This window comes from Sciurus vulgaris, assembly GCF_902686455.1.
Source record: "Sciurus vulgaris genome assembly, chromosome: 17".
In the NCBI taxonomy this organism is placed as follows: domain Eukaryota; kingdom Metazoa; phylum Chordata; class Mammalia; order Rodentia; family Sciuridae; genus Sciurus; species Sciurus vulgaris.
The window spans coordinates 1990887-2013537 of record NC_136478.1 but is presented as its reverse complement, the minus strand read 5'-3'; the positions used below and the strand labels follow the sequence as shown (position 1 = coordinate 2013537).

Here is a 22651-nt window from a genome sequence, read left to right as displayed (position 1 = left end):
CATTGTCCTTTACCGTCTGGCTTGAAGCCACAGATACCTTTTTCGTGTCAAGCGCATAATTTTAAATGTAATTCAAAGGCCCGCATGTCTTAAAGATGTTAAGTCCCAGTAGGATTCCCCCACTCTACTTGCATGTCCACTGGGAAGAAAGTGTTTGCATCCCACCTTACACACCCTCCAGGTCCAACCTGGAATAAGCCATTAGCTCTTTGTGCTGCCTGCATGGGGCTCTCTTCTCAGGAGTGTCACAGAAAGACTAGTCACCCAACTTCAGACTGTCAGGTCACAGGTAGCCCTTGTGTCTGGAGTGACTCATCAAGAAGTGTGTATCAGTGAGAAGGGAAGAGCCACTGGGCCATGCCCACTGCTTGGGCTTCTCGTCACAGGCCACCCACCCATCTGTCCACGTGGCTGTCTATTTTTACAGTATGTCAGTTCTCAAAGCCTGTTGTTCAGATTGTGTACATCATTGTACCTGGGATTCTCATAACTACTGTGTGACCAGTAAGATTCCTCTAATATTGCTTTTTTAAAAAACAACATGCTCAGAGGCAATCTTTATTCTGGGATCTTTAAGCAAATACATTTTTAAGGCACTGAGTGAATAAAGGCATCACTAACTGTCATCAATGCTCAGTTCATGGGGTCTGTCTGGGAACCAGATCGCACGCCCTTGGCACCCTTGCATGCGGAGCTTGGGCACTGTGCTATGCTGTGCTGGACGGGGTGCTCTGGTGCGGGGACACCCTCTGAGGCTCTGTGTCTGGTCCGGGGCCCGCACCAGGTCTTGCCTTCACAGACTCGATGCTCTTGGGAACCTGGGATGCACCAGCGTTGGGAGGACGGAGGGGGCGCCTGGTTTCCGTTCGAGCAGCATGGTCAGGCCCGGCTCTGCCCAGGCTGCAGCCTGCGGGCAGCGGCAGGCCTCCAGGCCAGCCAGCCCCAGCACGCCTGTGGCTCTCAAGTGTTCTCAAGCTCCGGCCTCAGGTCGCGGTCTGAGAGCATGGGGTGTGGAGGGGAGAGCGCCTTGGCCTGCTCAGTCGCCTGCTCCTGCCAGCAGGTCAGGGCCTTGTGTTAAAAACGCACCTTTTTGATAGAAAAGAGTGGATCTGAGACCAGGTGTCCACTTGTCACTCAGGGAAGGTGGAGCATTCTGAGATGAACTACGAGCTGTCTGAAAGGGTGTATGCTTTGTATTTTGGGAGAAAAGACCTGATAAAACCACTGAGACTTTTTTAGAATTTTTTTATTTTCAGTACATTAAATTTACTCATAAAAACATTCTAAAAATGTACAATTTTTTCCTTTTTAACAAAGTATAATAAAACATAAAAACCCCAAAAACAGAATACTTGACATTTACAATTCAAAATCAAATTAGCGGAATATTAAATATTTACAAAACTATATCTTTTAAAAATATTTATAAAGTTACATGCAATTTTGTAGAATTGACAAAAGAATGGCTCAAAAATGGGAGAATATTCCTTCATTCCTAAAAAGAAAGCATGTCCGGTAGAAGCTGCAAAGGTTTGAGTCTCGGCACCAACGCCTCGTCGGAAGAAGTGACGCATGTGGCCACCCTCCCTCCCCTTGATGAGCAGGGTGGTGGCTGGGCCCTGTGGCCTCCACCAGCACAGTATGTGGTTTTCTAGAGTATTGCGAGAGTGGACCAGAGACCCCATGTGGACTCAGTCCTGGACTGTTCAGCAAGAGCCTCTCAGGCCCCGTGGCTTTCAGTGTCACCTGACTTGTTCCTTGGAAATTGCCTGCACTTTGGGAAGGACAGCCAGCCCTGCTCAGGTTCCACAGGACCATCCTTAGGGGCGAGGCTGAGCAGGGAGGCCGTTTCCCTTACAAGCTTTAAGACGTGAGCAGGCAAGGCCAGCAGTTCCCAGGATGCGAGACTAGCGTCAGACAACACCAGGAAGCAACGGGCGGCGGGAGGGGCCCCCCCGGAAGAGGGCAGAAGGGCCCGGTGCACTACAGCTGTGTGGACAAGCTGACTCCCTTGGAGAGGCAGGCAGTGCTGGCTTTTTAATACCCAGTCACATATGTGCGCTCGAGAAAATGTTTTGCCTTTATTTTTATTGTAAGTGCTAGCTCCCATTTCCTCAGTGCTCTTCAGCAATTAGGAGTTTTAACGTTAAACACTTTCCAATTTTCGATATTACTATGAAATAAAAATTAGAAAATAAGGTAGAAAATTGAGTATTTTGCTTAAAAAAACAGAAAGGTTAAACAGTTCTACCCCGACACTGTTCTACTTGGATCTGTACATTCCACTGTCCCCATTCCTGGAGATAAAACAGGGTTAGAAGCTTGAGCACGTGGCAGGCTCCACGGAGCGCGGTGCCTCGCCCGCCCACCTGGTTCTGGGCTCCGGTCTCCGCGGGGTGGCTCCAGAGGGCCAGACACTGTGTCTCCTGGTGAAGTGCGAGGTGCTCCTCAGGCTGACTGACTGGTTGCTTTGGGAGGAAGAGTCATCTGCGGTGACACTGCTGGCCAAGGACGTCCAGGCAGGGCCACACGCAGGTGTGGGCTTGTGGGCTGACGGGATTCCCTCTGTGCTGCTTCTCGCTCTGGGTCTCTCAGTCCCCGACTGCACGGCCTCCTGGCGACCTCGCACCACACACTCACCTTCAAAGACCACCGGAGGTTCTCCGTGGCTGGGACACAGCCATCACAAGGTGGGGACCGACACACCGCACTCTGAATGTGAACGTCGCGCTTCAGCTGGAAGCTTCTATTTTAAGTTTTTGTTACGTTAGGGTTAACCGCTAATATTTATCAAAACAGTCCTAAGGGTAACAACAACACTTTCATTCCACTATACTGACACTAAAACAAAAACTTAAATAGGATTTTCTTCTTTTGCTATGAGACAGTTTTCAACAATTTCACTATGTTGAAATAGGATTTATTTAAAATATTTCTTTGTTTAAAAAACCAAAAAATTTTAAAAGTTTGGCTTTCAGCACATATCCAGGCCGCTGTGACGGCCTTCAGAAGTATTAAAATCGTAAACATCGATGAACACTCTAGTCTTCTTGAACACAACAGGACAAACTCCAGTCTGGTGCTCTTTAAGGCAAAGTTGTGTCAGCTCTTGATGGTTGATGCTTTGTAGTGTTGGATTAAGAGATCCGTGAAGCCTATCCTAATAGCTGTCATAAGAGGCATCACCGTCACTTCCAGAACTCTGTGTAATACTGTGTACCATGAATAGAGAAGAATACAGAGGTCTGTCAATTCTGCATTGCATAGAAATAAAACTCTACTAAAATAATACTACAAAACTCTACTAAAAGCCTTTCATAAAAAATGTAACAACTTTCTGCTTTAGTTCCCTTGAAGTCAGGAAACTGATCTAAAATTTGAAGCCTCGTATCTCAATGCCTTAAATTCTAGGACATTTCTTTTGATTTACACCAATTTTGCATGAGGCTGATTGTCCCATTTTAATACAGAATGGTCTGAATATTGTGACTTTTCTTCTCAATATTCAACTGGCAAATCCCTGGCAAGATTTTGCCGATCAGTGTTAGTATTGAAGGCTAAATAGTGTCCCGTGAGCAGAAGATTCCCTTTATCTTTGTAGCCCCTAGATGCTTCCGTTCCAGTGGTCTGAGATGTAGACGTTTATAGCAAGGGCACTAATTCCTACTTAAAACACAGGACTTCTCCCAGTCCCAGGCTGTGTCTGGTCTGTGCGCTCTCTGTCTCTCTGCCTTCTACTGAAGTTTTCCAGGCAATTGTTAACGGAATTAGCTATCAATACACAGCCTAATTAAAAAAAAAAAAAAAAAAAAAGTGACAGGAGAGCATGTCAGAGCTTTTGCTCATCAACCACAGGACTGTATTACTGTTGGAAGGCCCCTCTCAAGTGTGCACGTCAGCAGGAAGCCCTGGGGCCGGGCCCTTGGGGAGATTCGACAGCCTGCCAGCTTCGCCAAGGACGATCGGATGGAGTCGGCAGCAGCTGAGCTGCTCTTCTGCTGCAGGAGGTGTTTGTGTGGGGAGCAGATCGCAGCCACTCAATGGAGCAGTGGGGAGGGCCAGTCTCAAGCCTCCACAACGATTCCCTGGGACTTGGACCCTTAGAAATGAAGTTGAGAATGAACTGTTTCCACTTAGCATCGTTTAAATCTGTCTGCAGGAAAGGAGGACATACTGAGACCTCCTTTGTGCTCGGGCAAGCGCCAGCTGGTGCCCCCTCCCCACGTGGCCGCAGTCTGCACTGACGGGTCTCAGGAGTCTGCGGAGGTCTATGTCAGTGACATTCTTCTGTAGTGCAACCCTTAGAAATCCCAGAGATTAGTGCCTATCACTTTAGGAAAAAGCAGAACAAAGCAAAGCTGACGTTTTCCCTGACCCTGGGTGTTGAGTCCATCTGGGGGACGCCACTGGAGGACTCGGACCTGCAGTCTGACCAGATTGCACGTAGCTGCCCTGGAACTGTGTGAGCCTGGAAGATCAGCGATGCGATGTTCTTTGGGAGACAGGCGGTCTCTGCACTGCAGCCGTGGGGGGTGGGTAAGTCTCCAACACAGAGGTGCCCCTAGGCAAGTCCTGACATCAAGCTCCAGTTCAGGGTTTTGGCAATAAAGTGGGGTCTGATGCACTTCTACACTAGATTTCTATCCCGTCTAGTAAAGTAAAGCACCTTTGGATCAAAAATATGAAGCTCAACAGCAACTTGACGTCTCAGTTTTGTATTTAACTTTTCTTACGTCTCCATGGCTTAATAATGTTCTGTTGCCAGAGAAAAATATCAGTCTGTGGAGTCCAGGCTTTCTGCTGGAGGGGCATATTTCAACCTAAAAGTACCTGGAGAGAAGAAAAAGAAAAGGCGGATTTGAATCACTGCAAAATTACACAGACCGACCTGCCCCATCACTTCCAGAGCCACGAGTCAGGACTCTGGGGCTGAAAATGTGGCCCACCTGGCCTAGCCACTCCCACCCCCCACACAATGGAGGTTACAGGGATGGAGGGGCTAGAGAGGACTGGGAGGCCTGGCCAGCACCCATGGTATGCCTTAGGAGATGCAGCCCAGCTCTGGGGTGGGGCTGGGACACAGGAACCAGGTCGGGCCCACAGCCACCGCCCTGACAGCCACCGCCCTGCCCCGTGACCAGACCTCCTGAGTTACAGGTGTCGGGTTTCTACAAGCTCTCCTGGTGGTGGGGACAAACAGGCAGGTCTGTGTGCAACCTCAAAAGAAGATGCTGGAAATCTAGAGAGGGTGCTTCTCAAGGCCACACACTACATGGTCAGAGCTGGGCCCAACTCTCCCAGTCCCCAGGTCCAGCCTTCCAAAGCACAGTAAGGATAAGCGTGTAGGAAAATATATCAGACATGTGAAATTGATGACGAAAGGAAACAAAATATAAAAGCAAGCCAGGAAGGAGGGACAGCCTGACGAGATGCCACCTGCCCCCAAGGCACAGCCACACAAGCCGGGCACAAACAGCACGGGGGTCTAGACTGCCCGCCTCGTCCTAACCACCCCCATGGCTGCGCCGGCACACGGCAAGACCCAGAGCCCACTAGGCCCCAGCCAGCCTATCTTCCAGACCCGGGAGAACATGAAGTCACCTTCCAAGAACCAGCAGCAACCCTTCCAGAGCTTTGCAGGTTTATTTAAATTTTCACGCTGTTTCAAAAAGCATTTAAAAAATTACTTTCAGCTTTAAAGCAAAGAAGTTCAAGCAATTGCCTGTAATCCCAGCAACTCAGGAGCCCGAAGGAGGAGGATCTCAAGTTCAAGGCCAGCCTGGGCAATTTAGCAAGACTGTCTCAAAATGTAAAACAGGGATCAGGCTCAATCCCTAGTACCACACACACACACACACACACACACACACACACACAAAGAGGAGAGCTGACTACTGTTCCATGAAGTCAGCACCTGTATTCCTCCTGTGGTCAGCAGCGCCCTGCCAGCCACAGAGAACAGCTTTGCCGTGGGACGACCGCAGAGTCATGTGCTCACCTTGCCGGTTGAAGTCCATGGACGGCTGCTTGCAGTCCTGAGCTCGGTGCCCCGTGGCCCCACAGTTATAGCAGGACAGATTCCCACTCTTTTTGTGATTGGAACCGTTGCTGCTTCCCACCAGTCCCTGGGTCTGGTAGACCCCCGCTGTCCCAGCCATGAAGTTCTGCATTGGTGGCACAGCAAACGTGGACTGCCCGCCCAGGACGGGGTCCGGCGTCACGCTGCCGCTGTAGGGGGCGTGCACGACGGGGAAGGTGGAGCCGTAGCCACTGCTGCACATGGGGCTGAAGGGCAGGAACGGGAAGGTGAACATGGAGGGCCCGGAGAACGGGTGCTGGAAGTAGTTGGCGTAGCTGACGGTGAGGCCGCCAGAGCCGCAGCTGCCGCTGCACCCACAGGACGTGCACACGATGCAGCCGGGCGGGGGCGGCGCGGGGGCTGGGGGCGCCGGGGGCTGCTGATGGTGGTGGTGGTGGTGGTGGCTCTGACTGGAGGCGGGAGCATTTCCCGTAGAGCCACCACCACTGTAGAAACTGCTTTCGGGGACGGAGGAGAGCGCAGGGCTGGAGCTGGGGGCAGGGCAGCTGGGGAGTGAGGCCATGTTGGCGAAAGACGTGGAGGGGTGGCTGCTGGGGGAGGCAGTGTTGCTGTTGGCACAGAAGCTGCCCTGCAGGGGGCCCACGGGCACGCTGCTCACTGCGGAGAAGGCAACTTTGGTGTTGGCTGTGTACAGAGCAGTCCGGGGGTTGATTATTGCAGGGGGCACACTGATCTGCACATTGCTGGGACAGGAGGTCTGTCCAGGGACAGCAGTGTCAGCAGGGACGGAGGAGGACAGCAGCAGCTTGATGGGCGGCCGGGCCACATGCAGGACAGTGCTGGGCGTCCCTGCGGCGGCTGTGCTGGTCTCAACCGCCAGGGCTGGCTGCTGTGCCGTCTTCAGCACCCTGTCCAGAGTGGCTGCGTGCACAACTTTGGCCCTGGGCCCGAAGGAGACAGTGGGCGGCACAGAGCTGCCCTCCGAGAGTCCTGAGAGGACCTGCACGGGCGGGTGGGGCGTGGACGAGGGCAGGGCGTCCAGCACAGCACCGCCAAAGCTCTTGTCCACTTTAATGCCGCTCCTGGGGCCGGGCCCTTTGCCCCTTTCTTCCAAAGACAAGAGCGAGTGCACAGAGGATGAGAGAAGCTTCCCATCGGCACCCCCCCTGTCGGCTTTGTGCACGGAACTCAGCATTCGGATGGGTGCCAGGTGCGAGGCTGCGGGCAACAGCTGTGGGGGCAGAGGGTGGTGGCCCGCAGGGCCACAGCCAGCCTCGTTCTGCACAGGCAAGACCTGAGCCGTGGGCCGGGCGGAGCTGGAAGGGAAGTGGCTCAGCAGCATCACGGGCTTCTCCTTATCAGAGCCCTCCAAGTGCACATCCACACCTGGGGACGGAAAAGAGCGGTCAGCGCCACGCGGCCCAGGGTGGGGCGGGCAGCACAGCCGGAGTCGCGCGGGCGCCTTACGTCTGTCGTTCTCCTCGGCACTGTCCGAGCTCTCTTCCCGTGCCTGCACACCCATGGGGCTGGAGGAGGAGCTGGAATACTCGGAGGAACTGCCCTCCCGGGGCATCTGGTGCGAGGGCTGCTCCACCTCCACCCGCAGCTCTGCGGAGAAGGCACAGGTCAACCTTCAGGCTGGCACCCACACCCGCACGGGGGTTGACGGGGGGCCGACCAGCACCACCTGGAGGCGAGCCCTTTGGGACGCCCCGAGGAGGCAGGGACTACCTCTGCCAGAGTCGGACAGTCTCACCCGCACCAACTGCCCAAGGCCTCACGGGGAGGCGGGCCTCCTGCTCCTCGCAGAGCATGTGCGGGGCACCGAGCAGCACGTGCCCTCTCGTTGCCCAGGCCCTGAGAACAGCCCTGGCACCTGTGTACTCTGCCTCTCTTCTCTCGCTACTTCTACTGTGTGACGGAAAACCCGCCCCACCCTGTGAGACAACAGAGCCACCGCAAAGGCATCCGGCCCTCAGAGGGCTGGCTCCTGTGGTCAGCGTGGAGCCGGCACGGTCCAGCCTGGCAGGCCTAGCCGGGTCACTGCCTGTGCTGTCAGCTTGGCAGCTATGCATCTGGTTCTTTTGCCCAACTGTTTCGGGCAAGGCCCGCAGTCAGCTTCCCCGGCTCTCCCGCCTGCCTCCTGGGCTACATCATGCGAGTCAACACAAAACGACCAGCAGGACCATCGAATCATAAACGGCAGGCGAGCATGTGGCGTGAGCATGCCTTGCCACCTGCACGCCCACGACAGCCCAGCGCTAGGCCCTCCGCACCTGCAGCATGGCCACCACGCCCGGCCTGCACGGGCCCCACGTGGCTGGTGGGGGGCACTCGGGCCACTCCACTGCTGGTGACCAAGGTGGGGGCCGAGGAGTTCAGGCACCGCCGCTCTGACTTCTCCCTGCAAAACAAGAAGGCACAGGGACAACTTTGGTCATTGTCCCCAGACTACCCCAAGGCCTCTACTCCACGAGACACACGCTAAAGGCTGGAAGGGATTCGGTCCTCCTACCCTGCCAGAGCCACATTGCACAATTTGATTTTCTGATTCATTCATTGCTGTCATGCTATTAAGTCATTTGTCATTATCACTATTGTGCTTCTTTTGTTTTTGTGGTACTGGGGGCTGAAGGAAGGTGCTCTGCCACTGAGTTATATCCCAATCCTTTTTATTTTTTATTCTGAGACAGGGCATCACTAAGTTGCCCAGGCTGGCCTTGAACTTGGAGTCCTCCTGCCTCAGCCTCCCGAGTTGCTAGAACTTCAACAGGTGTGCACCACTGTCCCTGGCCACATTTGTACAACTTTGAAAATCGTTACTTAATGACTGAATAAGAAAGACAAAGTAACCCAAACACTAGCCTTTAACACAACTTTAAGTCCTGGCACCCTACTTAGCATGTGAGAAGCTAAAATGAACATACATTTCAAAAATAACATCACGCTTACTTTTCCAGCTCCAGTTGAGTCTTGAGTTTTTTCTTTGCTCCCATGGTGAGGGACTCGAATTTATTCAGATCTTCTTCGGTGAGGCTCAAAAACTTGCATAGGAGAAACACATGACAAAGTCGCTGAGAGTCGGGACTGGAAACAAAGGCCTCGGGGCTGAAAGTGACATGTCTGGGGCCTATGACAGATCACGCCTAGGCAGTCAACAGAGGACCTGGGCACAAGGCGTCCTCCCCTAACCGGGTATAAACTGTCCCTGCTCCACAAGCCTCTACAGCGGAGCCCATGGGCCACTGCTCACCTCCAGTGTGGATGCCCCGTGATGTGCACCACGTGGCTCTCCGCTCTCTGCAGACCACTCACCCGCATGGGTGGGCTACGTGGGCAAATGGCTGGAGAAGTCACAGTTCCAACTGCACAGAGCTGCCACTGGCAGCAGTGCCCCGCCCTCCCGAGGAGGGTCCCTCGGCACAGGCCAGCCTCTGCGGTGGGAGCGCCAGCCGGAAACGGTCCTTCCTCAAGATCACCTTCACCTCAGCCATGCAGTGGCTCGGTCAGGCAGCAAGTGCTGCAGGGTCGCGGGAGCCATCCAACAGAGCAGGACCCGGAAAGTCTCTAGCTTTCACCTCCTTCCACACCTGCTTTGTGTTCGGTCACTTCAACTCATATACTCAATCAGAAAAGTCTAAACTGATCAGTGGTCTCTCTCTCAGAGGACTGAGCCAGGCGCGCTGTACTACTGAGCCACAGCCTCAGCACTGGTTACGCTTCATTTTTTCTGAGACAGGGCCATGATAAGTTGTCCAGTCTGGCCCTAAACTTGTGATCCTCCTGCCTCAGCATCCCACGGGACTCAAATTACAGGGCTGTACCACCACCCCCAGGTAACAACATCTCATTTTTAAGATTTATGAATCCTAAACAAAGGGTATTACAAATATACTTAAAACTTGCTTTTGCTTTGTACTAAAGGTTTGATTTCTAGGTTCAATAGGAGAACGTTGGACCCATGAGACTCAGGTAACAGCTACCAACCTGTCCTGTCCAGCAGGGGGAGTTCAGAGTTCAAGTACCTTGTCTGGGTTTAATTTAGTTCAATCCATGACATCAAAACTAGAAATGCTTCAGTGAAATTTTAACAATGGAACAATACTTCTCATCAAACTTCTCTCAAAGAACCTCTAACCACTCCTCCACACCTGCCCGCTTAGCTGGCCCTGTTGGCACAGGCTGCACAGGACGTGGAAAGATGAGGGATAACTCCTGAGCAGGCCGTCTGCCTAAGGCAGGGCTCTGGATGGAACCACACTGGGCCACCCCTGCAACTACCTAGAAAGCCATCTGTTTGTTTACAACAGACCCCACTAATGCCAGGCCGTGTGACCTCGACCAAGGCCACAGTCTCCACATCACATGACCTCGAGCACACCGCGCAGCCACACAGGAGCTTGCGTACCTTCTCCATGGTGAGCTGCTTAAAGACGGGGTAGTACTTGTGCAAGCGCAGCTTCCTAAGCCAATCCAAAATTCCGTTTTGCTCCTGGGGCTGCGGGGCCTGCAGACTGGAGGGCATCAGGATGGCAGGCGGGGCGTCCACCTGGGCCCGGAAGGCCAGCGCCGAGCCTGCGCCCCCGGCATGGGAGCAGTGAGGCAAGGCCGCAGCTGCGCTGGCCGAGGGCTGCAGGTGGTGCTGAGCAGCGCTCTGGGAAGACGGGATGCCGGCCACTCCACACACGGGCCTGCAGGATAGGGGACAGGCCAGGCACAGGAACATGGCTTTCCAGACTGTGGGCGCACCAGGCGCCCGCATGCACACGGCATCCAGCCCACCGTAAACTCTAGGAAGACCAGCACCCTCTCCAACCCCAACAGCCCGCTGCCTGAGGGGAGAGCTCTGCAGGTGCCCCGCGCGCACATCGTGCACGTGTCCACCACCACCACACTTTCCAGTCGGGAAGCTGCTTTGTGACTTATGAGTAAGAGGAAGACAACTGATACGCCTACATCAACGCTGAGTACTCAGTACTCAGGACCTCAAACTTGGCCACATCTCTACCCTGGCCCTCCCTTGACACCGTTCAGGACTCTGACTGAGAAAGGCTGACCTCTAGAACCTCTAACCGCAACTGCTGGCACAGCCAGGGCCAGGGCAGGTGCCGACACAGGGCCGCCACTCACCTGCCAGACACGCCCATCACGGCCCCTACTTTGGGGAGGGAGGGGTTGCCAGGACCTGCAAGTTAGAAAAGGCACGTCAGAGAAATTCGTGGGCAAGGGCATATTTCTGTCTTGTCTTAGTCGTTTTACAGACTCACTTGGACTTTGAAGCTGTTGGGCGGGAGATGAAGTGCTGAAGAACTTCTTAACGTGGTCACTTTTCAATACGTGAGAAGGCAATGAAGCCAAGTACCTAGGAGTCGAGCAAAGTGGCTTCATCACCAAAATGGCATTAAGCAAAACGACGGGGGCGCGACCTGAGCTTCCAACTGAGAGAGACAGACGTCAGAGGAAACGAGCATGAGGGCCGTGACCCCGGCTATGCGAGCAGCCTCCTGGGCACTGGGACACCCGTGGGCGCACGTGAGGACTCAGAGGACTGCTCCTTAGGCCCTGCCTTCCTCCCAGAACGGCCTCGACAGAGGCTCTCGGGCGCACTAGGGGGTGGCGCACGCTTCAAAATTCCTTCACTCATCCCCTCAAAACCACCCAGAGGCTATTCAGAGCCTCTGAAGGGCTGATGAGAAAATCCTACAGGCAGCGGAGACGCATCAGGGCAGCCACGTGGCCAATGGCTGGCCTGAGACCCTGCGGGGCCCAGAAAGGAGCCTCTCCCACCTCAGGCCTGCTTCCAGATCCATGTGGTTCCTCTCCACGTAGAACGGATCTGGGCCCGTCAGGCACGGAATGAGCTTCTCCAAGCTCTCTTCAGGGCAGAGCTGAGATAACTGAAAGAGAAGACAGGCCAGGAGGGGTGTCAGAACCAACCGTCCCAGCAGAACTCAACCAACAAGCGCCCAGGCAGGGCCACCGAGTCCTCTGCTGGGAGAGTGGGTCTTACACCACTCTAGCTACTTTGGGGTCCTCCATCCACTTAGGGTACAGACGACACTGAAGAACATCCCCCGAGTCTGCAAAGCTTGACAATCTGCTGACCCTCCTTTCTAAAAGTCCTGCAGAGGCTGGGCTGCAAGACCACTGCTGGCCCGGCTTCACACAGGGACCACCCTCCAAGGAAAGACGGGGCGTTGATCTACCATCCACCTGTGGCCCAGTGTGAGGAAGAGGGCTGCCACACGGGCAGAGCAGAAGGTGGCTAAGATGGCCACAGTCCCACCAGCTGGGCACGGCTCCAAGTGCGGGGGAGGGCATCCTCTCTCATGAGCTCTCTTCCAAATAGGCTGGGGCAGCACGACCTCTGCACCTCCCCTGGCCCCTCTCCACCCAAGGCAAGAGGCCTCAGCCACCAAGAGAAGGGTCAGAACTGCTCCTGGCCCCTGAGACAAGCAAACACCCCCAACTTCTGGACTGAGATGAGAAAATATGTTCCTGCCTCTGCCACCAGGCCACAGGGAAGAGCCACTGCCCAGGTGGAGGGGTATGAATCCCTCACCAGCCCAGGACTCTGCTCCACACAGCACAGGGAAGCTACTGCTGGGAAGGGGCCAGAGAGCTGAGAAGGACTTGTTCTGAAGGTCCAGCACAAAGACCCATCATGCCTGGAACCAAGGCTGTGCTGGAGGAGAGTCCTCCCCTGACCCCACCACAGGTCCCAGAAGTGACGGCAGCCCACCCCCAGGAGGGGCCAAGAGCTGAGTGTGGAGAATCCCAACACCCCAGGTGACACTGGGCCAGGTGCAGTGGCCCTGCACTGGAGCTGCCTGAGGGTGACCATAGCGCACCCCAGGGCCAGGGGCTGATGGCCCCGCAGGAAAGAAGGCCCAGTGCTGCTTCCTCACCTCACGCTTGCCACACACAATGCCCCACAGCCAGAGGTGCAGGGCACAGGGAATAGCCAAGGGGGCTAACATCAAGACAGAGCTGGCCAGGCACAGTGGCCACGCCTGTGTGCCCAGCTCAGAGACTGAGGCAGGAGGACACAAGTCAAGGCCAGCCTCAGCAACTTAGGAAGACCTGTCTCAAAACAAAATTTAGAAAGGCCAAGGTTGTAGGTCAGTGGTAGAGCAACCCTGGGTCCAATCCCCAGTACCAAAAACACCAACAAAGAACACAGGGAGCAATACACTTGGTGGTAACCTAGATGTCGCTACGACCAGACCAGACTTAAACAGCCATGCTAAGCACCCAAGAGGACCTGGCAAAACAGGAAGCACCATGCACAAACAAAGGGCGACTTCAACGGAGGGTGGGGCCATGCTGGAGACGAGTAAAATGGGAAAGCGGGCACACAAAGGGGCTGAGCCCTGGGCCCAAGAGAGGGAAGAAGCCCAACAGGCTCATGCTGCCTGGGCAGGGTTAGGGACCCTCTTCAGAGATGTCAACACTAGGCAGAGACAGTCCACACTGCAACCCTGAGCTGGCAGAGTGAGGAAGGCAGAGGACTACAAGAGACGGAGAAGCCCCCAAAGCCACGGGGGGTGACAGAGCCAGCCTCGAGGAGGGCAGGAGCCCACGCAGGGCACATCGGAGGCGGTGTAGACACCCCAAGACCAGCCAATGGTCAAGGTTCCAGGGACAAAAGTGACCCCAGAGAATGTTTCTGCTGCACAACGGGAGCTGGGCACAGGAGAGGACGCGCAGGTCTCGGGAGGCGGAGGAAAGCATCCCCAGGGATGGATCCCACCCCGGAGGGAACAGGCCTGGGGTTCCCGCTGCCTGATGGGCCCAGCAGATCCACATCGCCAGCATCTGCCACTCCTGTGGGGAGGGCAGGGCCCTCAACTGAGCGTCCTCCCGCAGGGGTCGGCCTTGATCTCACAACGGAAGTGCAAGAGCCTCTCCAGAGGTGCCCTGGGTATGCTGCCCATCGCTGAAGAGGGAAGACCCGACGCTGGCCCTGGCAGCGGTCACCACCCTCACCCTGGCCAGTGCCAGAAAGCATGCTGGAGCACGTGTGTATGCAGGCAGGGTGCTTGCTAGCAGAGGCGCTTTCTGTCCAAAGGTTATTAGTTTAACCAATTTAGAAATGAAAAGGGAGAATCCCATTTGTAAGAGTCACAGAATGAGGGGCAATCTGCCTGCTCAGCCCCCTGAGCAGGACCCTCACCCTCAGTCTGTGCCCAGGAAACCTGGGTGGAAGAAACAGAAGTGCCACAGCAGCCATGCTAGGGGCAGCTTTGCCTCCTGTCCCCATAGCTGCAAGGGGCCCAGGCAGGGACTCCCTGCTTCAGCCTGTCCAAAGCAGACCCCTGACCGCTGCCCACAGGACAGAATAAGACCCCTGCAGTCCTGCTGCAGTATGAGCAGCCACTAGGAAATGAGATTCCTTTGTCATAGGAGCCCTTAATCACCTTACCTTTGAAATAAATTCAGTCACTTCTGAGGAAGATTTGGTTACTGATGTTACTGAAGAATCAGACCACAAGACCTTAAAAACAAACAAACAAACAAACCTTAAAAACAGACAGCACATACTCAGTTCACAGCACACATGTCCAGGTTTTAATGGTGGCACAGGGCTAGCAAGCATGTGGACAAAGTGGAACGTGCAGGCCGCTCCACTTGCTACCAAGAGAAGAGCCATGTGACTCAGTCCCCTAACATCACTTCCTGCTTCATTCAATTATTCGAAAAGCACCAAGTGACGCCAGCCTGGGGTCTGAGCCTACTCCCCGTGATGCGGACACACCACGGAGTTGTGGCTGTGTGCAGGTCAGGCACACTACCTCAAGGGGCCTCCTCACTATGCTGGACGCAGAATCAGCGATTCCCAAGAACTCAGCCCTTCCGCCTGAAAGCAAGCGCCCTGCTGCAGCAGGTGCTGGGGACACACGAACACCAGGAGTCCAGGCCTCAGGTCACTGGCAGAACTGGGAAGGCGGCATCTAAGTACGTCCATGACTGCAGGACTCCATGGAGGTGGGGGCGGGGCAGGGACCAGGAAAGTCAGGTGGGAAGAGTCTGGTGGGAAGACCCTCCAGGGCTGGCTGGCAGAAGCTCAGTGTGCCTAGGCGCCAAGTGTCTGCCAGGGGTGCCTTCTTCCTGCCCAGCCGGTGGCACCTGGCAGTTGGCGTCTTCCTAGGAATGGCCACTGCAGCTTCTTCAGAGAGTAGCCCGGGCTGACATGCTGGCTTCCGAGTGGCAGGACAACAGCTGCAGGGCAAGCCTCCGGGAGCGGGAGGGCGGCTGACTGAAGCCGCAAATGCAAACTCCCCCAGCCCTGCACGCTGGAGGCTCTGAAGACAGGCAACGTCCAGGGAGACACGGCACCTGCCCTGGTCCAGAGCAGAGCGCCAAGACGCCCCTGCCCTTGCACTTCGGCACAGCACCCGGGAGCGGAGCCTCCTCCCTGGCTCGAGACCGCAAGGCACACAAGCCTCTTCACCCCTGACTGTCCCCACACCACACCACACCACGCAGCCCAAGTGAGTCCAGGGAAGGAAGGGCCCGGCGCACCCAGGCCACACAGGCAGCACCAGGCACGCCACCTGCCTGCCGCCAGGAGCACGCACTCTCCTAAGTCCACCTGCCCTGGCAGATGCCCCAGAGGGAAGCTGGGCTGTAGGCTCCAGCCTCGAGTGGCACCAGGCACAGCACTGCTGCCCCAGGGCTCCTGCCCACTGTGCTCACGCTGTCTCTGGTCAGCCTCCTTCCCCGTGTTCCATGTCCACGCCACACAGATGCATCTAACCAACACAGATGTGAAATCCGACAGCCACACACCAGGCTGGCACAGAGAGTGACAATTGCTCCACATGTGACACTATGATTCTCCACTGTATCCCTGAGGTGCCCCAAGGCAGGCACCTAGCTAAGCACTGGGCATGGCCACCTCCATCTGCAGGGCTCCGCACAGCAGAGGTTCAGACCAGCCGTGCTCCCTGGAGTTGCCTCAGTCCTCACACTGGGCCTCACTGCCCACTCACCCCACAGCAACAAGGCAGGCAGCCACAGGAGGGCCATGGAGACAGAAGAGACGCAGGTCACACCAGCCGACACATGCTCAGAGACCTGTCACCCAATCCAAGACCCACCAACCACCGGCCACTGCTACTTCACACACCTCCAAGAAAATGCTGCCTGTGAATGAGGCACAAGGCTGCCCACTGCCTCCTGAGAACCTCCCCCCCGCCCCCCCCCCAAGTCACAAGCTCGGGCAGTGTCACACACAGGCCTCACTCACCTCCCCACTCCCTCTGCTTCCCTACTCTGCACCAGCACACGGCCAGCCAGAAGACCTGGGGTGGGTCACAGGCCCTGTCTACAGCTCACACTGCACCCCTGGGAGAGCAAGCGGCCCAGAACCCGACTGTCACCAGTCCCAAAGGAAAGCCGAAGCTGGCCAGCAGCAGGACCAAGCAGCCTGGAGGAGGCAGGGACTCTTGTTAAAAGCAAAAAGTGTTCTTCATGTTTCCAAAGAGCCACAGGGTCCGGGAAGAGGATGCTGTGAGGGAATAATGGCCAGAGCCTCTTCTTTTGGGACAGGGATGGAACCCAGGGGCACTTACACTATCACACATCCCCAACCAGATTTCAAGTTTTGATTTTGAGATAGGGTCTTGGCTAAGTAGCTTAGGTCCTCATTATGTTGCTGAGGCTGGTTCTGAACTCACGGTCCTCCTGCCTCAGCCTCCCCAGCTACTGGGATCACAGGTGAGTGCACCATGGTGCCTGGCTGAGCCGAGCTCTCTGAGATGCGGGCAGGAGGGCTGCAATGCCGGGAGCAGAGGCGATCCTCCACAGAGTAGAGCACAAGGCCCAAGAGCTGAAGAGGAGCCATCGACCCAAGGGGTGCACATGGGGCCACATGCAGACAGCAGGAATTCAGAGCAGGCCAGCAGAGGGGCAAAGAACGACCAGAAATCACTAAGGGAAGGTCTCCACTTGTGGACCCAAGTCTCGGGTCCACAATGTAATGGGATAGATGAAGCAGACCTGCACCAAAGCTCGCCTACTGGAAACGCATACGGCTGGGACAAGAGAGTGTCTCGGAACTTCTAGAGCACACAGGACAAGCCGCACGCAGCCCAGGGCCAGGAGCCGGAACAGGCGTGCTTCTCCACAGCAACCCCACAAGGCACCAGGCGCACAGCAGAGCTCCAACTTCCTGCAGACGATGGCCAGCCTGGAGTTCACTGCCAAGTGTCAGGCTAGGCATCTACGGAAAGCTCCCAGACAAGACAGAACGACCTCAGAGAACAAGTGGCAGTGGCACAAGGTGCAGGGTCAGGGAGAGCGGGTTCCTGGGACAGAGCTGTGAACACTCTCCAGCCACCAGTGCCTGGGCTGCAGAGGAGCTGTGGACGGTCGGGCAGGGCAGGCAAGTTGTTCTCCAGGACACCACTAATAAACCGCACCAAACCAAGCTCCGAAGACTGCCAAAGGGGGAGATGTGGCGCAGGCCCTGAAGAGGACCCCAGCTGCCATTCAGGTCACCCAGCTGTCGAGGCACATCAGAGCCACCTGGACTCTCTAAACCACACACCCGCCCACCCCCACACACGAGTCAGATAAAAAACAAAAGCTCGATTGCAAAAACAGCTGCCAGGACTCATCCTTTGCTGATAGGGTAAAACAGTCAGGAAGTTAATGTTGGTCTGAGATGCAGAATGAACTTTAATTATTGGGGGGGTACTGGGGATTGAACTCAGAGTCACTCAACCACTGAGCCACGCCCCCAGCCCTATTTTGTATTTTATTTAGCTGAGGCTGGCTTTGAACTCTCGGTCCTCCTGCCTCAGCCTCCCCAGACGCTAGGATTACAGGTGTGCACCACTGCGCCCAGCCAAAGTAAACTTTTAAAGACTGGATACAATAGCACAATCTACTGAAATGCCCAGGAACTTAACAAGGGCTGGGCCTTGTTTTGTTTCATTTTCTTTTTACCTGTGCTGGGAATTGAACCCCCTTGCATATACATGGCAGGTGCCCTCCCACTAAGCTACACCTACGGCCCTTTTTATTTTGAGGCAGGGTCTCGCCAAGTGGCCCAGGCTTCCCTCCTGCAAGTTCTGACTGGCCCTTCTCCTCAAGTCAAGGCGGGGTACCACCCGGCCACACCGCGGGTGTCAGAGAAGCTGGGGCCCCTCCGCAGTCTCTCCCCCTTTTCAACACGAACAGCAAGTGGAGCTTCTCTCAGCAGTTCTAGCTCTTTCATTCTCTTTTTCCTGTGGTACTAGGAATCGAACTCAGAGCCCCATGCGACCCAGGCAGGCACTCCACCACCAAACTGCACCCCAGCCTACGCTCTTTCATTTTCTTCATGGTGCTCTGGAGAAGGTGGTAACATGTAGTTACTTCACACATGCAGCTATGGATTCAATATTCAAGACATTCTACCACCCACTTTCTGCATACTGGTTGGTGTCCTCAGTAACTATTAATTACAACTTCAGGCAGACAAAGCCAACCTTGCAGGAAAGAGGAGACTCAATTCCTATTCGAGGTAGACAGGTATACGTTTTTTAATTAATTTTTTATTTGTTCTAGTTAGTCGCACATGATGGGTGAGTGCATTATACACCTGGCAGATCACACACAAATGCAGTGGGGCGATCTAAAATCTGTTACTTACATCTTCCCACAAACAGCACCTCTTCTTTTGTGTTGGTGACACAGCAAGGCTGGGGGCAGTGGCACAGGGCAGCTGCTTCTCCCCAAGTGAAGACCCTCACAGAGGAAGGTGCTTTGACTCTTCTTGGCGTCACCAGACTCCACCTCATAGACCATGGCAAGCACTCCTGATGAAGCACCCTTACTGTTCTGACCCAGGATAACAGCTGTTTATCTCCACTCACAAAGGATGGTTTTTTGAAACTACAATTTACTTAATTTTCATTAGTGGGAGTTCTTTTGACTAAAGCAAAATTCTAATTCTTTAAGCAATTTTGAAAGAGTTTTGAGCTAGGTAGCACGTAATCCCAGAAACTCAGGAGGCTGAGGCAAGAGGATTGCAAGTTCGAGGCCAGCCTTAGCCACTTCGTGAGACCCTGCCTCAAAATAAAATAAAATAGATTTATAAAAGGGTTGGGGGTCAGGAGCAGCAGCGCACACTTGTAACCCCAGTGACTCTGAGGCTGAAGCAGGAGAATCAAGAGTTCAAAGTCAGCCTCAGGAACAGAGAGGTGCTAAGCAACTCAGTGAGACCCTGCATCTAAATAAAATACAAAACAGGGGACTGGGGAGATAGCTCCGTTGGTAGAGTGCCTCACAAGCGCAAGGCCCTGGGTTCAATCCCCAGCACTGCAAAAAGAAAAAAAAAAAAAAAAAAAAAGGGCTGGGGAGGTGGCTCAGTGGTCGAGTGCCCCTGAGTTCAATCCCTGGTGCCCAAAAAGAAGGGAAAAAAAAAAGGAATGGGGGTGGGGACAGCTCAGAGGTAGAGGGCTTGCCTAGGAGTGAGGCCCAGGCTCCATTCCTGGTACCACCCCCAAGAGAGGAAAGAAAAGTTCCAAGCCACAGCTGACAGGGAACACGACAGGCAAGGTGTGCGACCTGGCATGCGGCACCGAGCACAGTGAGCAGGCCACTCCTGGAGGACCCCAGCCCCTTCTCCAGGATCCTGTGTGGAGCTCACATGGGGCGCCCTTCTCAGAAGCAGATCTGCTGTGTTCCACAGCAGCACTGCTGACTGATCGACAGCGCACACCTTCCTGCAGCGGAGAACACCCCACGTGGGGACAGAACACGATGTCTACTCATCCGTCTCCTGGAGAGATGGGTGCTGCTCACGGTGGTCCTGGGTGCCACCCAGAGCTGAGAAGAACACTGTGCTGGGGGGTTCTCTGTAAGGACTCGCACTGACCCCCACGTGGGGCCGCCACTCCTGCGGTCACCTGACTTCCCTGCAGTGCTGGAGATTACAGGCAGGCCTTGTACATGCCACACGAGGGCCCGAGCACCGAGCTGCGCCCGGACCTTTCGCCTTTTAAAGAGGCTGCCAGGCTATTTTCCAAAGTGCCTACACCCCTGGCCGGTGCCCCAGCCAGCCTCTTCCACCCTGGTCCTTCCAACAGCCAAGGACGCTCTCTGGTTCTGATAGCACTTCCTGATCCTGGGGTTGGGCAGTGCCCGCCTGTGTACCTGCTGTCCACCCTCTTCCTCCACTTGTTCACAACTTCTGCCTACTTTTTCCTCCTCACTGAGTTTTGAGGGTTCTTTATGTATTCGGAACGTCACCCCTTGGTGGGACTCTCTCCTAACCCTGGCTTGTCTTTTCATCCTCTTCCCACGTCACACGTCTGCACTGACAAACTGTCCCTTGGTTGGTGTCACGAGGCCACCGGCGCCTGCCTCTTGAGGCTGCAGGGCTCAGGCCCACACCCAACACACCCTTCTCTGGCAGCTGCTCTCACACCGTCCAACCTGAGGGCCTTCCTCAGAGTCTTTTCCGCATCCTGCTCCCTTGCCCTTTCCAGCAGCCGGCCTCGGCTGCGCAGTTGTGCACCGTGGAGTCAGGGAGCATGCGTCTCCACTGTGCCTCCTGTTCACAGCTACCCTGATGACCCAGCTCCACGTACAGCTCTCTTTTAACTTTTTTTGTCTCTGGGGATTGAACCCAGGGACACGCTACCACTGAGCTACGTCCCAGCCCTTTTTGAATTTTTATTTTGAGGTAAGGATTTGCTCAGTTGCTCAGGCTGGCCTTGAACCTGTGACCCCTGCCTTAGCCCCAGCCCCTGGCATTACAGGGATGTGCCACTACCCTTGTTGCACACATAGCTTTTCAATCAATTTGTCCATCACTAGAATAGAAAAACCGCACTGTTTTGGGGGATGGTCATGCCAGACGAGGGGAAGCAGAGTGTGCGGTCAGGCTGCTAAGCCAGCTGTGGCCTCTGACCTCCGCTGGCTCCCAGGGACCGGTGACCAGGTGAGATGCTGGAGGTAAACCAGCAAGTGTCCCACCCCTCCTGAGCGACGGAGCCCGCCTGCCAGAAAGGCCCGAGGGCAGGCTGTAGGCCCTGCAGGGCATGGGGGCAGCGCTGTGGGAGCAGCGGGCAGGTGTGTTCGTCTTGGTCTGTTTTGCTGTGCTGGGGACTGAATCCAGAGCTTCGCGGTGCTGGGCAGGCGCTCCACCGAATGAATGGCTGCCCGAGAAAGATGTTTGAAGATTTTGATGAATCCATGCTTCCTATGTGCCTCAAATTATATCCAACAAATGCAGTTTGGGCTGTGGACTCCTGGGACCTCTGGAGGGAAGAATCACCCTTCAAGCACGGAGTGGCTCTGCCACAGTACCAGGAGGAGGTTTCCAGGGGGCCAGCCAGGCCTTCTCCTTAAGCCCCCTCAGACTCCAGCTTCATCCTCCGGCCACCCAGCGGCAGCTCTCCTCCTCAGTCAGAAGCCCCCTCTGGGAGGAGGCGGCAAGGGGCCCACCTCTGTGACAAAGCTCAAGTCTCCCGGGAGAGGAGGACACAGGTCTGGCGCACTACGTCACCACGCCTCACACCATGTGCCCTGTGCCGTTCTCCTGGCCACAACTAACCGTCTGGTGACTTGGGAAACCACCGCCCACCGCAATCAGCAAGATGGAGGCAGCGAGCCAGCCTGCTACACACGCAGTGCATGCTGAGCCTGGCCACGACTTCCCCAGGGACCTGCAGGTGGGAGGACAGCAGCTAGGTGTGCCACATCCTCGGACACCCCAGAGCCCCAGGGCTCTCAGCCTGCTGGCCCGCACAACCTTGAGACTCGGGGATTCTGCTGGCTGAGGCTCCTGAGCCACCACAGTCTCCAAGTCCTAAGCTGAAGGAGGGTCTCCACGCATCTTGAAAGCAATTAAGTCTCATGATGCAGATCTCCCAAATCCATGGGGACCTGATCCTAAGTAACAGCCTCACAGTGCCGTGACACAGCTACGGTCTGGAACCCAGTGAGCTGCTTGCAGCATACACACTGGGCACCGACTCTGCCCTCATTCCTGGATTCCTCCACGGCCCTGCGGGCACACTTCCCTGACCAGCTGGTCGTCTGAGACCACGCGCCCAGTAGTAACAGAAGCCTGAAGCAGCACACTCGCCAGAGAAGCTTCCTAGCCTCTTTCCCAGCTGGAAGGGTCTAGCAGCTGCTTTCAGGAACAGTTCTAAAGAGAAAGATCAAAAAGTAACCTTTCTCCCCCTCTTCATCCTGCAGGTTGAGACAGGAGGCTAAGGGGACATTAGGAAGGCTAACACGGTAAACCAGGGAGCCGGGACCTGCTGCCCCCGAGGCGTACACTTCTGCATTGCTCCAACCACTTTACGGAAGGTCTCCACACCTCGCACACATTGGGTCTCAATTTTCAGAGTCCTTCGCGCCCTCCGGCCTGGTAGCAAGGGCCGCACCCCAGCAGCGCAGACTCTGCTCTGGGCCAGCACCTCCCTCCACTCCCCCAGGCCCCAGGCTTCTGAGAAGAGCAGCTTTTGTTCAGATGAATTGCAGTTTTCCTATCCCTTGAAGGAGAAAAAACTTAGCATCTTACCTCAAAGGAACAGTCAACATTTCTGTCACTGTGTGTGTGTGACAATCCCTTCAGGTCTATCTTTTCAACACTCACTGCAAAGT

At 55.3% G+C, this 22651-nt stretch overlaps 1 protein-coding gene across 4 annotated transcripts in view; it reads right to left on the bottom strand.

Annotated features, from left to right (window-relative positions):
• Positions 1–61: 61 nt before the first annotated feature.
• Positions 62–22651, bottom strand: part of ZCCHC14 (zinc finger CCHC-type containing 14) — a 61280-nt gene continuing 38690 nt past the window's right edge. Inside the window, exons 3-14 of one of the 4 annotated variants that reach the window (XR_013760549.1) lie at positions 22569–22642; positions 14466–14537; positions 11828–11937; positions 11308–11402; positions 11171–11225; positions 10449–10731; positions 8993–9084; positions 8317–8444; positions 7508–7648; positions 5999–7426; positions 3961–4830; positions 62–3921 (exon numbers count right to left, since the gene is read on the bottom strand). Coding sequence is in view for 3 of the 4 variants with exons in the window: in XM_079119592.1 (XP_078975718.1) it covers positions 4775–4830; positions 5999–7426; positions 7508–7648; positions 8317–8444; positions 8993–9084; positions 10449–10731; positions 11171–11225; positions 11308–11402; positions 11828–11937; positions 14466–14537; positions 22569–22642 (2534 nt within the window). In the remaining variant the exon portion in view is untranslated. Of the gene's footprint in view, positions 4831–5998; positions 7427–7507; positions 7649–8316; positions 8445–8992; positions 9085–10448; positions 10732–11170; positions 11226–11307; positions 11403–11827; positions 11938–14465; positions 14538–22568; positions 22643–22651 lie in introns of all 4 variants that reach the window. The other 3 variants (XM_079119592.1, XM_079119591.1, XM_079119590.1) reach the window with 3 other exon arrangements.